Source organism: Triturus cristatus, chromosome 2_1 (genome assembly GCF_964204655.1).
Source record: "Triturus cristatus chromosome 2_1, aTriCri1.1, whole genome shotgun sequence".
Taxonomy (NCBI): Eukaryota; Metazoa; Chordata; class Amphibia; order Caudata; family Salamandridae; genus Triturus; species Triturus cristatus.
The window spans coordinates 771,867,471-771,883,279 of record NC_140581.1 but is presented as its reverse complement, the minus strand read 5'-3'; the positions used below and the strand labels follow the sequence as shown (position 1 = coordinate 771,883,279).

Genomic DNA, 15,809 nt, shown 5'->3' with positions numbered 1-15,809 from the left:
AAATTGACCTTGCCTGCATCAAATATTTGACACCTATACTTGTAAAGCTTGTTAAATTATGGTCATCAACATCAAAGAAGATGAACTTGGATATGCTAACTCACCAAATCAATGCTTATGCTTCAGTGAACATTGAATTCCCAATCATTGCAAGTGGAATGATTGTCAATCAGGAGTTGGTGCCTGCAGAGATATGTTCAAAAGGTACGGGGCATATTGTTCAAGAACTTAAGAGCAAATTTGAGGAAGCTGACCTTCGAGTTGTGCCAAGTGTTGAGTGGGCTGTTCGAAATGATTTCAATCAAGTCACGTAATGTCAAATGACATAGATGTTATTATTGTGCTACTTAGATTTGTTGCAATGTTCATAAGTCAAGGATTGTCAGAGTTATTGATACGTTATGGTGCAGGTGAGAAAAGACATGTAATCCCGCTTCATATTCTATACAAGAAACTTGACCTAAAGATGCCCAGTGTTCTTATGAAGGCACATATTCTTACAGTTGATGACACTATGAGCAAAATTGGAACAAAGCTTGGAGCTTTAAATTCCTGAACCTGTGACATTTCTAAAAGGACTTGCTGAGGCAGAAGAAGACATAGAAAAATACCTTCTGCATGTGTGGAAAATGAGTTCTGAATCTCAAGAGATCAGTCCAGTTAAAGGAACTTCCACTTATGTCATATTCTGTGCGTGGACATATTAAAATAGTGTTCTACTTGATCAGAAGATATGTAAATCATGCTTATGTAGAGAAATCTAAGACTGAATTTGGTTGGGAAGATATTGATAGGGTGCTAAAACCTAAGAAGTTTCTAAAGCCTCTACCAACAGAACTTACAAGTATATGAACTTGCAAAACCTGTGCCACAAAGAGATGTCCCTGTCTTTCTGCTCTTCTCAAATGTTCAACATTCTGTAAATGAACTACAAGCAATTGCCGAAACAAATAAAGTGAAATATGAAAATGTTTTGTTTTTTTCATTTTCAGATCATAAACATTGATTGGTGTATACATAAAAGGATGAAAAAACATTATTATTTGTTTCATTTCTATATATGTCTCTTCTTCCTCTGTTATAGTCACCATTTTGGAAAATGGCAGAAGGGTTGCTCTGATGAGGTATGTTTTGTCTCTATAAGACTACCTGACCTCCAAAACCTATGTTTACACACCAGAATGTAGTATAGTTCTTATGGTTCCTGAAATATTTCATCAGCCCATCAACTTCATCTGCTATTTTTAAAAATGTCATCCAGAAAAATTCGGCCCGGATCAGCAATGTATACGCAAGCTAAATTGCTTCTCTAATAATTACAAATCAAAAATGAAAATCTCTGGACAAATATTTTTTTAAGGACGTATATCAGGGGGCTGGAATTATAATCTGATAATTGCTGCACTGGGCTACTGCATTTGGCCCTGAATTTAGAAAGCAGGACTTGGTGGGCAGGAGCCATCATTTTGTTTTCCACCTTCATTGTGCATATGCACAGTGCGCTACTGCAGTGTGGTCTTCTTGTTTGTTGAGATTAACTGTGGTTGTTGTAGTTTAAGGCATTTAGTATTTGCAAAAGGTAAATTCGTCCAAAAGCCTTATTTGTTACCAAAAATATATTTACTGATTTTACTGAACAAACTGAAGATTTCAAGGAATTGTTTTTCAAAATGTAAGAGAGTACACTCTTACTATCCGTTAAACTAGCCTATGGTTCAAACGTGATACATATGACACCCCAAAAGTGTTTATATTTGAAAACAAGTGATGAAAAAATTACCATTGTGAGAAAGTGGATTATTAGTTTTGGTGGATGGGAATCCACTAATGATGTTATTATGTACTTAGATCTAGTAAAAGGTTTCAGTAATTTAAACCTAACTTCCAACCCTGGCCGTTACAGAACAGAGCAGATAGCTAACTTCAAAAATGAGTAATTTTGTGCGATTTAAGGCTGACTGCAATGCGAGTCGGACACAGAAATTAGGTGTGACCTGGGTGGATGTTTTACCTTACAACTTAGTCTGAAAGTCTAAAATCCTCAGCGAGGTAAGGCAGCAGGATGTGGCTGAGAAGGGCACCTTGAGGCCAGATAACCATACTACTAGGTCCAAGCAAAGCAGCTGATTTGTGACTTGAAAACTCAGAGCTCAATTTCACCCAAGGAATGTCCATTTTCACTTGAAACCATTGGCACCTTCACCCAGTAAGGATTCCTAAGTTTGGACTCAGTCACATTTTGGGAGATTGGATTCCTCCGGGGGGACAAGGCTGCAAGCTGTGGACAAACAGGCCTCCAAGAGGCTAAATACCCTCTCAATAACTTTAGGATTAAGATTTTAGTAACTTAATAGAACTCTATAGCGATTATGCTTTTTGGAACTAATGTGACTGTTTTTATAGCTGTTATGATGAACTATGAGATGTTTTTATTCTTTTTAAATGTTTATGGATATTTTACATTATTGTAAAATGTGTCTAAGAATGTGTGTATGATTGCGTTTTAATGTGAAAGATCATTAATAGATCAAATAAATTACTACTGCGACCCTTCCAATGATTTCCTGCTGAAACAGATTTGCTGCTGCGGAATTCTCTGACCAGGAGCAACCTAAATCTTGGGCCCAGTGGCAACACACCTTTGATAGACTGACTTGACGGGTTTGTCCTGTTCCTCCAGAGGTCATTTAAGACAAAATGTTTCTAAGACCTAGGTTTTTCAAAATATTACAAGGAGTAACCTTTGACACAGCCAGGAGCCCTAGGATTTATGCACAGCACTTGGTGGGTCAAGAATCACTCTAGCAGAAGCAACCAGCAGAGTCCAGGGTAGGTCAAGGTGAAACTGGTCAGCTGGACTTCTTGCAGGTTTTTGTAGCCCTGTAGCTAAATGAGGGGTCAGCCAACTGACCCTTGGAGTTCTTTTCTTTGCCCTGAGGTACAAGTGGAAGCAGGTCCAGCCTTTCAGGTCTCATCACAAGTCTAAAAACAGGTGCCTTCCTTCTTCTGTCTTATGCATGTTCAGTAGAGTTCTGAATTAGGTTCCCCGGGGTGCTTCTTTTATGAGTGGCTCTAACATATGGGTGGAAGAGACTCCTGGCCCCTTCCTGACCAGTAGGGAAAATGTTCACAGGAGTAACCCTAAACACATTTGCAGCAGTTTCTGTGTGCCCTAAGCAAGCAATCCCCAGTGCCTCCCTCTGCCCAAATCCAAGATGGTGAAATACGTTTCCCCTTGTGTAGAGCCTGTACGCAATGCCACAGATGTGGCCACGAAAATAATCAATCCCTCCTCTTTGATCACTTCAATTCAGTTCTTGGGGGCAGCTCCTCTCCCACTGATATTGGTGTCTTCCTGACTGGAGGTACAAAGAAGGGTCTTCCTAAGTTATCAGCTAACATTACCCTGTGACACGGTAGGCCTCTTTGAAGTTAATCAAGTCCCTAGGCACAGCCCAAATGCTTTTCTTGCAAGATGAACAGAACACCTCCCCACATCTAAGGCCTTTGTTCTGCTCTGGGAAAGGTTTCCCACCAAGGGGCTATTCAGCTGCCACGTAACAGATGAAACTCATGAAATATGCATCTCCAGAAGCTTTAGGAAGCAAAAACATAGCTTTATAAAAAAAACCTTTTCCAAAATAGTATTTACAAATCGGACTTCACCAGTGAGTATTTCAAAAAGTACAAGAATGAAAGTTGTAGCTGTGTCATAGTCAGAGATAACATTATTACTTTTAGTATTGTATCCCAATGCTTTCTTATGGAACAGCCAAACTTGCTACAGTGAAATTGGTTTTTGGGTCCTTTGCACTGTAAGAACATGTTTAACATTAAAACTTTATATGTACTACTTTTAAGTACCACACGTCCTGCCCTTCAGACAGTAAGGCCTACTTTAGGGTAATAATAATATTTAAATGGAAGTTTTAATCCTGTCATATGGGGTCAAATCTGCATTTTTAGACTGCCAAATCAGGGTAAATGCCAGGCCTTTGGTCATGTTTGATCTGTCACTGTAGTGGGTGACAATTGTAATATGGCCTCTTTTAAGGGTCGCCCCAAATGTTTTGCCTTCCACCTCCTCTTTTTCTGAACTCGCTTTGTTGACTTTAGGACTGCTAGCCAGTGCTACAGTGCGTCTGCGTTCTCCTCTAAACATAGTAACATTGACCTGGCTACAATTGACACATTTAAATTACCTTTAAGTCCCTAGTAAGTGCACTATATGTGCCCAGGGTTTGCAAATTATATGCTACTAGTGGGTCGGCAGCACTAATTACGCCACTCACACAAGTAGCCTTTGAAACATGTCTCAGGCATGGCACTACAGTGCCTATGTGTGCAGTTTACACTGCAATGTAGACTTGGCATTGAAAACCCCTTGCCAAATCTTAAACTTTCCTTTTATCACATATAAGTCACCCCTAAGGTAAACCCTAGACAGCCCATGAAGCAGGTTGCTGTGCAATCAAAAGGTCGGACATGTACTTTTAGGTTTTGGATGTCCTGCTAATGAAAAACATCCACATTCATTTTTCAACGCTGTGTGGCCTATCCCTCTCATAGGTTAACAGTGTAAACTCCATATTAGACTTAAAAGTTGTAATTCCTGATTGAGAAGGAGTAGCTCTGTCATGTTTCGTATCACTGGAATGATAATGACAAACCCTCTGTACTGCTAAAGTCCAATTTATTATTACCCTATTTAAAAATGCCACTTGTAGAAAGATGCAAAAAGAACAAATGATGGACAGGATGCAGAACAATGTCATACATTCACCCCAGTCCAGAGATCTGGGCCTAAATCCATTGTTTATTTGCTCACCATGCCATTCCAGTTTGGACCCAGCCATATGCAAATCAGTCTTGACCCAGCGCCCAATGGGAACAGTCCAGCCCGAACTGTCAGGCCAGATCCGCCCTGGACTGGATACAAGCATCCTAGGTCCGGTTTCGGGCTTTCAGCCCTCATCAGCCAGGATAGCTTGACTCCAGTGGCATGGAGAGCAGGTGACCCACGCCGGGCATGCCCAGACGTGGGTCCAGGGCTCACTGTGCCACTGGAATCAAGCTATCCTGGCTGATGAGGGCTGAAAGCTCGAAACCTGTCCTGGGATGCTTGTTTCCGGTCCAGGGAGGACCTGGCTTGGCCGTTCGGGCTGGACTGTTCCCATGAGGCACTGGGTCAAGTCTGATTTGCATATGGCCAGGTCTAAACTGGGGTGACATGGTGAGAAAAAGAATGATGGCTTTAACCCAGATCTCTTGACTGGGGGTGAATGCTTAGATTTGTTTAGCATTCTGTCCATCAATTGTGTGTCTTTTTCTTTCTCGCCTAAGTGAGCTGAGTGTGCCCAGACGTGGGTCCCGGGCTCACTGTGCCACTGGAATCAAGCTATCCTGGCTGATGAGGGCTGAAAGCCCGAAACCGGTCCTAGGATGCTTGTTTCCAGTCCAGAGAGGACCTGGCTTGGCAGTTAGGGCTGGACTGTTCCCATGAGGCACAGGGTTAAGGCTGATTTGCTAAGGGCCAGGTTTAAGCTGGGGTGGCTTGGTGAGCAAAACAGTGATGGATTTAACCCGGATCTCTTGACTGGGGGTGAATGCTTTGATTTGTTCAGCATTCCGTCCATCAATTGTGTGTCTTTTACTTTTAGAAAGAGGGCATTTTTCTGCTCTTAGCCTGTATGCCTGCTGCCTGTCTCCAACACAAGTCTGGGGTGGGCGAAAGCTGCACTTTGTATATTCCCTCTAGACATTTACGCAAAGAGAGCTTAGTTTTGACTGAGTGCCATCCTTATCCTGATGGGTCATGCTGGGTTGGATGGGAGGGAGGAGCTGACACCTGCACCTGAATAGGCTGTGTCCTGTCCACACACAAAGGTCTGCATAGCCCCCTGTAGTCAGGCTGAAGCCAGAGCTGGGATGGAGGAACTCTGTGCGCTTTCAAGTCCCTCTCTGAAGTCACCTCCACTTCAGAGGCACAACTGGGTATAAGTACTGGGTCTCTGACACCACCAAATCCGACACTACTAGGCTTGTGAAGAATATCTGCAAGGTGGAAGGACTGCTGTGCTGCTACAGAGACTGCCACTCTAGAATCTTCAACTGGATCCCAGAATGATCTCCAAGGGCATGCTGGTTTGCCACCTGTTTTAAGACTCTGGGATATCAAAGTGTTATACTCAGCTCCTGTGCCTGGTCATTGTAAGTGGATCCAGGTGCTTGATTCAGTGAAACTGATGCATCTTTTGCTACGTAAAGGAGAATTGATGCATCACCGTTGTTGCAGGAACAGAACCGGACATCGCACTTGGAACCAGCGCATCGCCATCAGAACTGATGCATTGGAACCACTGTATTTCTGCCACCGCAGGCAGAGACGATCAAGGCATCCCCTGGATTGTGTGGAGATACCCAGAAAATCAGCTTTCGCACCAACACATCTTGGAACTGGCGCTTTGTCTTTGGAACCGGCGCATCATCATTGTGTGGAGAAAATCGATGCATCACCTAGCCTGTGGGATCGACACCGACACATCGCTCACCTGCACCCCCCATCTTGCTGTTGTGACCAGGATCAAGGTACCTTTGTTCAATGGGCCTTATGTGGCTCCTGTATCCAGCCCGCACTCCATCGTGGTTGACTTGAACTCTTGACTTTGCCCTGGTACCGCATGACTAAAAAACCCCATAAGCGCTTATTGCTTTTCACTTTTATTCTTTAAAAATGCATATCTTGACTTCTACTTATTGGATTTTTGAAATTTTAATCTTGTTTTATTTATAAAGTCATACATCTATTCTTTTAAAACTGGTGTGGAGTCTTTTTGTGGTGTTTCCACTGTGTTACTGTTTGAAATGCATTACACATTGACTCTTAAGTTAAGGCTGCCTGCTGTGTGCCAAGTTACCACCGTGTGAGCACAGGTTAATTTATAGTGTGCATCTGACTTACACTGATTAGGATTGTGATTCCTGCTTGGACAGGGTGCATACCTCTACCAACCAGAAACCCAATTTCTAACAGTGACCCAATGGGTGCTGCTGTCCACTAGTCACATTTAACCTACAGACCCTGTGTACACTTTGAACCATTGAACCATATACTAGGGACTTATAAGTATGTTAAATATGCCAATTAAGTGTATACCAATTCACCATGTTTTTAAGGGACAGAGCGAATACACTCAACACAGGTCAGCACTGTCCTGGTGTGCACAGTAGGAAAAACGTGTAATACAATCTAGCACAAGAGAAGGGGTGTCTGCGCAAAAAGGAGGATTTTCTCACAACCATTATCAATCATATTGAAAAAAGTGCTAAAGAAATGTCTGTTATCAATCTTTCTTTTAAGGGGCTATTTAAAGTCTAAATATATTTATGTAGAAATGTATGAGATTTGCCTCACATGCCTTCAAAACAAGTTTGAAAATTATAGGATTTAACTAGTTCAAACTGGAGATGGACAAAATCCCCTTTTTCCCATTCATGGTCAGTGGATGATAAACTTTGGGCAATTGCGCCTATTTTGCATCTGCTTGCCCAGGACTTAAAAAGGGAGTAATGCAGGGGTAATGCCTTGCAAAACAGGAATTCCTCATTCCAGGCATTAATAGAATGCAAGAAATAGGGAATGCTGGTGGTGTCTGGCACTGTCAGAGGTCAACCACTGTAATTAAATTAAGGGTAATTACATTAAGTTATTTGAAATGCCTGCCCCCTGGCTATGCTGTTCAGGGAAGCTTGTTTGTAGTGTCTGCCCGCCTGCCTGAAGGACCCTGCAGGCAGACAGTGCACACTGACTTCCCTGCTGTGAAAGTTACTTTGAAGGGCAGTGTCAAAGGCCTGGGCAACATATTTACCTTAATGGAGTTGACATTAAAATAAATATACTGCCCTACCCCACAAAGTGCGTTTTGTTTAATTGTCTGTCTACTATGGATCAGATCAACCCCACTTCAGCCGTATGGATGTAAAAAAAGAAAATGAATGACATTTTTGTGATTCGCTTACTACTTGGGAAGTTTGCCCACCTCTATGTCAAAGTAACACACTTTCCTATTTGGAATAATCCCAGCATTCTCTCAGAAATCAATTATCTTCTTTGAAAAACCTGGAAAAGTCCAAATATAATTTCGATAAAAACAAATAATGCCTCAAAATTGAAAATAACTTTGAGAACTTACAACAAATAATGATCTTGCACAGAATGAGGTATGTAAAAATTTACATCTACAACAAATTCTCGGGAGAATGACACACATAATTTGACATCCTGAATCAAGGGTATGCTTTTAAATACAAATATTCACACACAAAAAGATACCCCAGGTCAGGTTTTACTGTTAACTTACTATTAATACATAACAATCATTATCTTCCTTGAGGTCATTACTTTATCACTCTGTGTTGAGTCAACTTTATAAAAAGGTTCATCATTGTCTACAGTATGGCAGCAAATTTTGCAATGTCACGTCACAGACAAACCACATTTTAAATTTCAACAACATCTTAATATGTCACCAGTTTTTGCTTAAACAATTGTCAACTTTCACACATCCCTATGTTGCAACTCATGTGCAAGCTCGCAATTTATGGGGGATGATAAGGCACCTCTTTAGACTGCTCTTGGAGTTATACGTTCCAGTTTCAGTTTTGTCTCCTTCCCTATTAGTGGTGTGGTTTTTGCAATGTCAGTAGGGTGGTGGCCCTCGCTATTTCATTGTAGGGAACAGGGGTGCAACAGTGGCATTTTGCTTTGCAACGGAGGGAGATGCAGTTATATGGCCTTTATATTGGATTCGGATGGCTCACTTGGTCTAATTTGGTGCTTGAGCAGGTTTGTCACACAGCTATTACGCCATGGTGAGTCAGGAAGCATTGCAACCTCATTTTTTTTGATCTGCAGAAAAAAGACTATGGGGCCTATTACTATGCGGCCCGCCACCGCAACGGCAAACGCGAACGCCCGCCAGGTGCGGCCGTCCCGCCATGCCAATCAGGTTGCGACCGCGACCCTGGTGGTCGCATCCCGCATTTTTTACATTGCGGCGGGCGGTGCTGTAAGCAGCACCTGCCGCAATGTAAAAAATGCATGTTGTGCCTTGTGCATGCCAATGTAGGGGGGTACCATATGTACCCCCAAATGCAAGGCACCGTCATCATATTGTGTCCCTTTTCCGCCCGGCCGGCAATCTGATCGGCGGAAAAGCGGTTGACGGTCTTTCCATCCGCAGCGGTGCCCCTCGCCATACTAATATGGCAGGGGGTGACCCAGGGACATGGTGGGCGGATCGCCGCCGCCAGCCCAGCTGTAGCGATCCGCCGATATCATAATGGGCCACTATGTTTTTGGCAGGTCTTGTGGGGATTGATAGTTATAGTTTGTGTCCGGTTAGGAATACAATGTGTAGCAGAGGGTTTGTTTGTGGTATCCTCGTCATGTGATTTACCATGGGAGAAAGGAATGATTCCATGATAAGAAGGCTAATTTCTTCAAACAAAATGCAAAAAGAAAGCTAGGTTGGACATTCACTAAATAACCTGCCTATGCACCAACTTATAGATCTGCAAGGGGACCTTTGTTATTCCCAGGCAGTAAAAAGAGCTCCAGGAAAAACAGGAGAAGAGACATGCATGAGTGTGAATGTTCATCTTCATTGCACCATGAAAAGGCTAACTCTGATCTCAGATAGAGTTATGTGCACAAGTAAAGCATGCTGGCCCTTGTGAGCTGCCATGTGATGATTTTGTATCTGGCAACAGAGAAATCTCATCCCAGCAGAAGTGGGGTTTACTTCCCTAGATCAGTCATGTTTATGTGCTACTGGCCAAGCTGCCTGTGCACCTGGCAAGCAATTGCTTGCCAAGTACAGGAATCAAGAGAATCCACCGGATGTTTCCGGTATGGAGCATCCCTTGGAAAAACCTAACTTTTCCCCCCCAAGCCATTTGCATGGATAGCATATTGTCCACCTTGGAAAGGCATTTTCTATTACACCAGAGGATGTATTCTTTGGGGTGATAAAGACAGTCTTACACAAACACACGTCTTACATTGGGCTGAATTTAAGTTTGAAAGCAAGGTAATAAGACAATTATACTTTTACATTTCTTGTCGAAAACCTCAAGGGTTCTAAATCCTGCACAAGAGTGATGATTACACATAACCCATATGCAAAACTAACTGATGGTCTGAGAGTAACACCTTTTGCATCATTTAGGTTCAGGATGATGGCTGTCTTTTAGGTTTGCATGAAAAAATGGACATAGGATGAGGTTGAAACAGTGGTGTAAAGCAAAGTGATGCCCCCTCCTGCACAATGTGATATAGGGCCCCTGAGTCTCCTATATCTCACTGATATTTATTGACCTTGGCCTAAATGGGGGCGCCCTGAAGGATTGTGGAGCCCTTTAGGGGTGGGTCCCTCATGACCCATATGGGCTGAAAGGGGTGTTACACCCCTGGGTTGAAATGTTGAAGCTTTTCAAACTCTCCTCTGAGAACTGTAGAATATTAATCTCACAACTAGACGACACAGTTTAAAAGGCTTTTAAAATGAGCAAACACACCCATCATTTCTTGGTGTGTGGGCAAGACTTGAGGTAATATTAGAGGAAAGTCAACTGAAAGAGGTTTGAGCCCACTCTGATCCCCTCTTAAACTTGAAGGAAGCCTGATTTTCTTTTCAGAGATGATAGAAAACTTAGGTTGGCATCCCTAGGTATTCTACATAATAGATTTTCACTTAGATGCCTTTAGATTCAGGTATCATATTAGATGTCCGAGCTGTGAATGCAGTCAAGGTGAAGGTCTCATGAAAGGTAGCAAACATTGACTGGAGTAGGTTACCATGTTTTTTTCTCAGGACATATAATACTATATTTCCTTTGAACAGAGGTTTTCAGGGTGTTATTCATGATTATCATTATAAACCCTGTACACGGCTACACACACTCAGTCCATTTCTCTCATCCATGCGTGGTGGAGGAAGGAAGAATAAGCTTTGAATTTGTTTAGGGATGTGACTTGCTGCAACAGAGGTGGACACAAAGTAGTGGACATTTGTTGGCCTCAGTATGAGTGACAGTGGAGGAACTTGCCAATGCCAATCTGTCCAGAAAGATCTATGTGAATCATCACCAGTCCAAATGTTCTATGACATAGCTCAGTGTCTTTCCCATCTTATTTGGATGTCTGCTTTTAAAACACAGTTGGATGATTTTACATGCTGAGCACTAACAAGAGTCACTGAGGGTCTATGGAGTTTTATGTATCCATCCCATGAGTTCAGAAGGTAAAATAAATACCTTTTTAGCCCCCGTCCTGCACCCATCAGATATTAGCTCCTATGCACTTTCAGTAGTATGTCTTTTCTCAAGCTTAAATGTTGTGACAGGCAGTTACATTATAAACCAGATAACAACGTTAAATATTAATTAATATGTGAACACCAATAAGACTACAGCCAAGTAGAAAAGCATAGTTTACCTCCTCCACAAACAGCATCACAGTCTTCCCAACCAGAATGTGTCCACATGAAAAGAGGCTCATTCCCCTTGGGGCTCTGCTTATCGGGAACGGGGTCCAGTGGAAGGGTATATTCGTAGTGAAGACTATAATTCTGATCGTGAAAAAGAAGCACCTAAAAAACACACACATGTATTGGTGCACAGATGTATCACATGACTAGTGGTTATGATGAAGAAGCAAAACATTCCTAGATCAAACCCATTCCCAAGCATTGCATTTAAACTTTCTTTAGACATATGTGGATCAGTTGCGTAACAAAACCTCAGGCCCCCCCCCTGCAAGATAAGGTGATGGAGCTCTTATTACCCATTCCCTAGCTGCCTTGCTGCTTCTGAGAGTTTTTAGGTCTCGCCTGACCCAGCGCATGAACTGGTCTGGCGAGACATTTAGTAGGTGGGTTTAGAAAGTGCTACCCACATTTTTGTGCTGGCGACAAGCTACAGTGCACGATGGCGTGCACGTGCACAGCTGCTCCACGCATTCCCCCCTCACTTGTCGCCCAGCCATCTGCCTTTCCTGCGCCAGCCTTCAGCACCATACCATCCCCCCGCTGCTGCGCGCGCATCCCTAGCGTGCGTCATCGCAATCGCGATCACTTTCACTTTAAGATTGATCGTGATTGCGATGAGGGATTGTCAGTGTGTAAGGGGTACTTCAGAGTGAGTCGTTGTTTACACAAAGCAAGCAGCACAGATCTGCTCACCTTCACAATCTAACGCCTGACAAACCATGGCCGGGAAACAACAAAGGAACAACAGGCCAAGCATGACTGACCCTACACTCGCCATTAGACTCGGAAAACGAACGACATAAACGACAGACTAGGGACAATCCATATTTTTTCCGTCTTTGGCCCACGCAGTGGCCATGTTGTGATGGGAAGTATTATTAAAAGGCGCAATAACAGTCTTTTCTATTTCTATGGCAATGTCATGCTAATAAAAGGTGGTCTATTGGTTGCAACTCCTGACTTGTTGTTGGCCACATTTGTGTTCTCGGTTTTGATTGGTTGGGAAAAAAAGTCACTGTTACAGATGTTAGACATGAAGGATGCCCCAAAATAACTCTTAGGACATCTATTTTACGTACATTCCGGTCGTAAACTCAACTGGTACTTCTGCAGGTTGTTTATGACATATTATATATAGCTCAATACATTAATGTATATGCACCTTATTTTATCCATTAGTAAATAACATTAAAAAATGAATTAAATTGTAAAAAGCGTGTTCGTATTCATGACCGCATCTCTAAATCACTTGTGAAGTTCCAGGTATCTTTCATTTGCTACGGTTATACTGACATGAATCGGGAAAAAATTGTGATGTCCGTCGCCTAGCCAGCATTCAGAGTTGCTTCTGCCTGACTTGTCCGTTCTTTATTTCACAGTATGTGCCGGTTTGATCGGCTGTGATCCCGGCATCGGCATGGCGGCAATTGGGGTTCCTCTTGACTGCACATGTGCCTGTGTGGCAGTATATAAGGTAGGGCGCGTGCCTCAGACTTTAGTGTGTGTCTGTACATGTACACATTGCCGTCAGCATCTTAGATCCTATTTTTCCAGCTGAACGCAGGCGTTTTGCCCATCGCATCTTCATGTATTTAGATAGATCATTCATCCCAACCATGATACCCTTTCCAGTCTCTTGAGTCGGATAGAGTGTTAGCTGAAACCCCAACCCCAGTACTATGCCCCGTGCGTCGTCATACTGTTTCTATCATAGACTTCCTTCTTCTCCCCTTGTGCTCACACTTCAAGGCTGTAAGGCAGCTCGTAGATTTCAGTATGACAGCATTGCAACACACAGCGTCAAGAATTCCTTCTCCCACGTTTAGACTATGATACCTCTCCACACTATCGAAGCGCTCTACGCATTCGTTCTCTGCGGGATAATAGACAGGTGTGGTGTTATGTGCAATACCATGGCTTTTCAAGAAGTTTTGAGAAATGGATAAAAATTGTGAATCATTGTCACTGACCCACTTTGGGAAGCCTTCTCTTAAGCACACTTCAGCCAAGAACTTTACAATGGCCTCAGTATCTGCTTTGTTTACCAAATTGATTTCTGGCCTACTAGAAAAATGATCAGTTATCACAATAGGATACTTGTACGCTTCTCTCTTGTGTTTTGGGCCCAGGATATAATTACAAAGTATTTCCCTAGACATATTGGGATTTCAATAGTTACAAAGGTGGTCTGAAAGTAGACTGAGCATATTCTGGGTTTATTTTACCCACATCACTTTCTGTGTCTTTGTCTAACCCTGGCCACCATTTGTCATGGCTTTGATTTCGATGCCTTGCAAATGTCCATCATGGTATATTTCAAAACATCTGTCTACAAGTTTTTCAGGAGCTGTTGCTTCGCTGTTTCCGAACAATGTGCCACAATGTGCCAATAGGTCTTGTTTTTGGGACTTTATAAGTATTTAGTTATGCAGCACTAAATCCTTGGTGCAACAACATTAACTGTTGCATGGCTAAACACTTATAAGGTCCCAACGGCGAAACATATTGGCTATGCCAATGCTTGTTTTCTTTGCAGCTGGCCAGCCCAACGGGACCCCCTTTAAAGGCAAATGGTGAGGGGGCCTCCACACTTTCAGGTGCCTCCGTTATGCCCCTGACTTGGATGCATTGCAGGTGAGAGCAGAATGGCCAAGATAAATGTCAGGTGAACGACTGCCATCCTTTTACAAGGAATGGTGAAAAGAAAGTGAGCGAGAAAACATTGTTTGACCAATAAAGAGGGAAATTTGGCTCAAGAATGAAAGGACAGTGTGGAGAAATGAAAGGTGAGAGGTAAAAGGAAGGCAAATGTGAAGTGTAAAGAAGTGCAGATTGTGAAACACATTACGAGAAGAAAAACATAACAGGAACATATCCTCTACACTCTTACTTGTCCTGCTTGCAATCGAATAGTTAAGCTTGTCTTTAAGCCCTGATCTAAATTGTGCAGGGTCCCTTGCCTGACAGAGCCTAGGACCAGCAAAGGCCAGCCTGCGCAGGAACTTCCGCCTATCTTCTGCTGGTCATGATTAGGATTGCCCCCTCTTAGTCAGTAACAGAGTTTGTGCAGTGGTGACATGATCAAATAACCACAGATATCAAATGCGAATCTCAGGAGGGCAAACTGCTTTCTTCAATGAAGGAGCTTGGATATATAGCCATTAATGTGAACGTCAAATCGGAAAGATCTTTATCATAGGAGCAATGATTAGGTAATTAATAAAATACCTGGAACACAAGTGCATGAACTTTGGACTCTTGTGACTCTGTGTCTTTTCTCTATTTATATTTGTCTATTGCATTTGTTCATACAAGGACAAAAAATGCATGAGAAGTTTTGTTGTCCATTCACTCTTGCAGATGGACTTCCCAAAACACGATTACAAACATTGCAGAAACTTTAGGACCCGTGGCTAGGTTATGCTTAGGCTTACAAGTTACCAGTCGTCACAACACTCAGCTTACATTCAGAGGAACACAGAGTCCAAGTAAAATAATGTGTACCACACACAAACCTTTCTGGCCATATTGAAGAGCAGCCCACAACAGCATCCAACATAAACTCCCAGATCCAGGCATTTTTTTTAATCCCGTAGACCAAATTAGGGGCAGAGGTGTGGCGCCGCGGCCAGGTTGTCTGACTCCGGAATCTGGGGATCACGGTTCGAACCCCGGCACCGGCGGCAGTTTAGCCCAGCACCATGTGACTCTGGGCAATAGCTTGCTTAATCTTCCCGATGGCCCCCAGCGCCTAGAGACCCTTACCGGTGATTGTTTGCGCTTTACAAATGTGGATTATTATTATTATAGATGGGCCAAACATGAGGAAAACTATCTTGCATATAAGGCCCTAATCTCAGCACAGCTAACAGACCTTCAGACATATCGTTCCTATTTAAACTCTAACTAGATTAGAGTTTATGTGTGAACTAGAAACTTTCCGGCAATTAGCTCATGCCCAAACTCTGACTGGATTACCCGCCACACCCCAACAGGGATTAGGCACAGCAGTAGGCCACACCTATCCTTGCATTAAGATAGTATATTTAAAATTACTATATTTATCCCTTCACCTCAGCGTTTACATCCACAGGTCTCCTGTGAGAGGAGATAGGAGAAACCCTTGTGAACGCCTAGCCACCCAGCCTTCAATAAAACTTTACTTAGCAAAGTCATGGCATAGCACCACTCAAAAAATGAACTCTAAACTGACAGTTTCCTAAATGTTAGAGTGGGCACTGTATTTTTCTGTTTTGGTGA

The 15,809-nt window shown here is 42.8% G+C and overlaps 1 protein-coding gene across 1 annotated transcript in view; it reads right to left on the bottom strand.

Moving 5' to 3' along the window:
* Positions 1-15,809, bottom strand: part of ADAMTS19 (ADAM metallopeptidase with thrombospondin type 1 motif 19) — a 1,193,695-nt gene that overhangs the window by 198,841 nt on the left and 979,045 nt on the right. The window contains exon 18 of the mRNA XM_085632713.1: positions 11,498-11,651. Coding sequence (XP_085488839.1) covers positions 11,498-11,651 — 154 coding nt within the window. The remainder of the gene's footprint in view (positions 1-11,497; positions 11,652-15,809) is intronic.